Raw genomic sequence first — 1,656 nt, forward strand, 5'->3', positions numbered from 1 at the left:
GCCCAATTATATTGACCATGAATGATTTATAAAATCCATAAAATCTATTAGAAGAACATCCAGGTGGTCACTTCTTTTTATAGGCGCTGTATGCAGCCAGAATTCACCTGAAATAAAACATGATAAAACAAAGCACAGCCGTCTCGACTCTAATATGGCTCTAACACGTCATCAGTTTGTGAGACGTACATCTCTGCAGGTTTAAAGTCAGCCTATTAAAGGACCAGCAGTCCTCTCTGTCTGCAGAAGATCTGATGAATGTGCTGAGTTGTTCTTTATCTGATTTTAGTGTATGACTTTATTGTTTTGGTAGGATGAACTGCAGGTTTTCTACCAGCAGTATGAAGGTTTATTGTAGATGGTACATGCTCTTGCTTCATGCTTTTAGGTTCTTTAAGGGTTCAGTTTTAATGGTATAATTCATGTTAGAGCCTTTTTCACTAGTTTAAATGGTTCTTTCCTCCTTGAGCATTTAGATGCTCCTGCATGCAGTGAACCAACGCTGGTGGCTTTTAAATCCTTGTCTGAAATATTAGAAAATGTTCAACATTATGTGTATTTTTATTGAAGCAGGAATATTTTGCAGTTCATCTAAAGTATTATGAGTAAACAAATGAAGAAATTTCTGATATTTTATTGCAAAGTTGCTCTTTTTAATGTCTTTTCACCAAATCTTTCATTCATCTTTTCATCGTTTCACTCTTCTTCCAGCTCTGCCGTGGTTCAGACATGAAGAGTAACATGAGTGTGAATCCTTCATATTTCCAGTTCTCTCTGTTTGCAGATTATGGGTCCCTCAGATATCTGTTCTTCAGTCTGTGTCTGCTGATCTACATGACTATAATCTCTGCTAACGTTGTGATTGTTCTGGCAGTGTTCCTGGACAAGTCTCTGCATCAGCCCATGTATATTTTTATCTGCTGTCTGTCTGTAAACTCTCTGTACGGCTCAGCCGCCTTCTTCCCCAGGTTTCTCATGGACATTGTGTCTGATGATCATTTCATTCCCAGAGCAGCTTGTTTCACTCAGGTTTATGTTATCAGCACTTCTGCAGCACAGGACTTAGCTCTCCTCACCATCATGGCCTATGACAGATTTGTTGCTATTTGTCAGCCTTTACACTATCACAGTAAAATGACAGCTAAGACGGTGCTCTGTCTAATCATTATTTCTGTTCTCTACCCTGCGATTGTGATTGGCATGTTTCTTTATCACCTTGGCTCCGCTCCTTTCTGTGAAAATAAGCTGCAAAAGATCTTTTGCTCCAACTGGTCTCTGGTTCAGCTCTTATGTGAGGACACGACCGTGAACAATATAACTGGACAGACTCTCACTGCTGCAATCATCGCCCTCTCCCTGTCCTTCGTCCTCTACACCTACCTGCGCATTCTGCTGGTCTGCAGCAGAAGCTCATCTGAAATCAGAGGAAAGGCCTTACAGACCTGCCTGCCTCACATAGTCTCATTACTGAACTATTGCATCTCATTTTACTGTGAGTTTGCACTGACTCGACTCAGGTTAGACAAGAAGAATACATTAGTAGTAATTGTTTTATCTCTGGAATATCTGATCATTCCTCCCATCAATAACCCTCTAGTTTATGGTCTGAGTCTGCCCCAGATCAGAGGAGTGATCTTTAGACGTTTTAAAGTTTAA

General features: G+C 40.3%; 1 protein-coding gene across 1 annotated transcript; it reads left to right on the top strand.

Annotated features, from left to right (window-relative positions):
* Positions 1 to 729: 729 nt before the first annotated feature.
* LOC121522562 (putative gustatory receptor clone PTE03) lies at positions 730 to 1,656 on the top strand. The gene has a single exon (XM_041807096.1). It carries the CDS (start codon positions 730 to 732, stop codon positions 1,654 to 1,656), a length of 927 nt encoding a protein of 308 aa, XP_041663030.1.

The sequence above is a fragment of the Cheilinus undulatus genome, linkage group 15 (assembly GCF_018320785.1).
Source record: "Cheilinus undulatus linkage group 15, ASM1832078v1, whole genome shotgun sequence".
Classification (NCBI taxonomy): domain Eukaryota; kingdom Metazoa; phylum Chordata; class Actinopteri; order Labriformes; family Labridae; genus Cheilinus; species Cheilinus undulatus.

What these genes read in the sequence shown, in the direction of transcription:
- LOC121522562 (XM_041807096.1), top strand. Translation starts at nt 730, where the DNA reads ATGAAGAGTAACATGAGTGTGAATCCTTCATATTTCCAGTTCTCTCTG.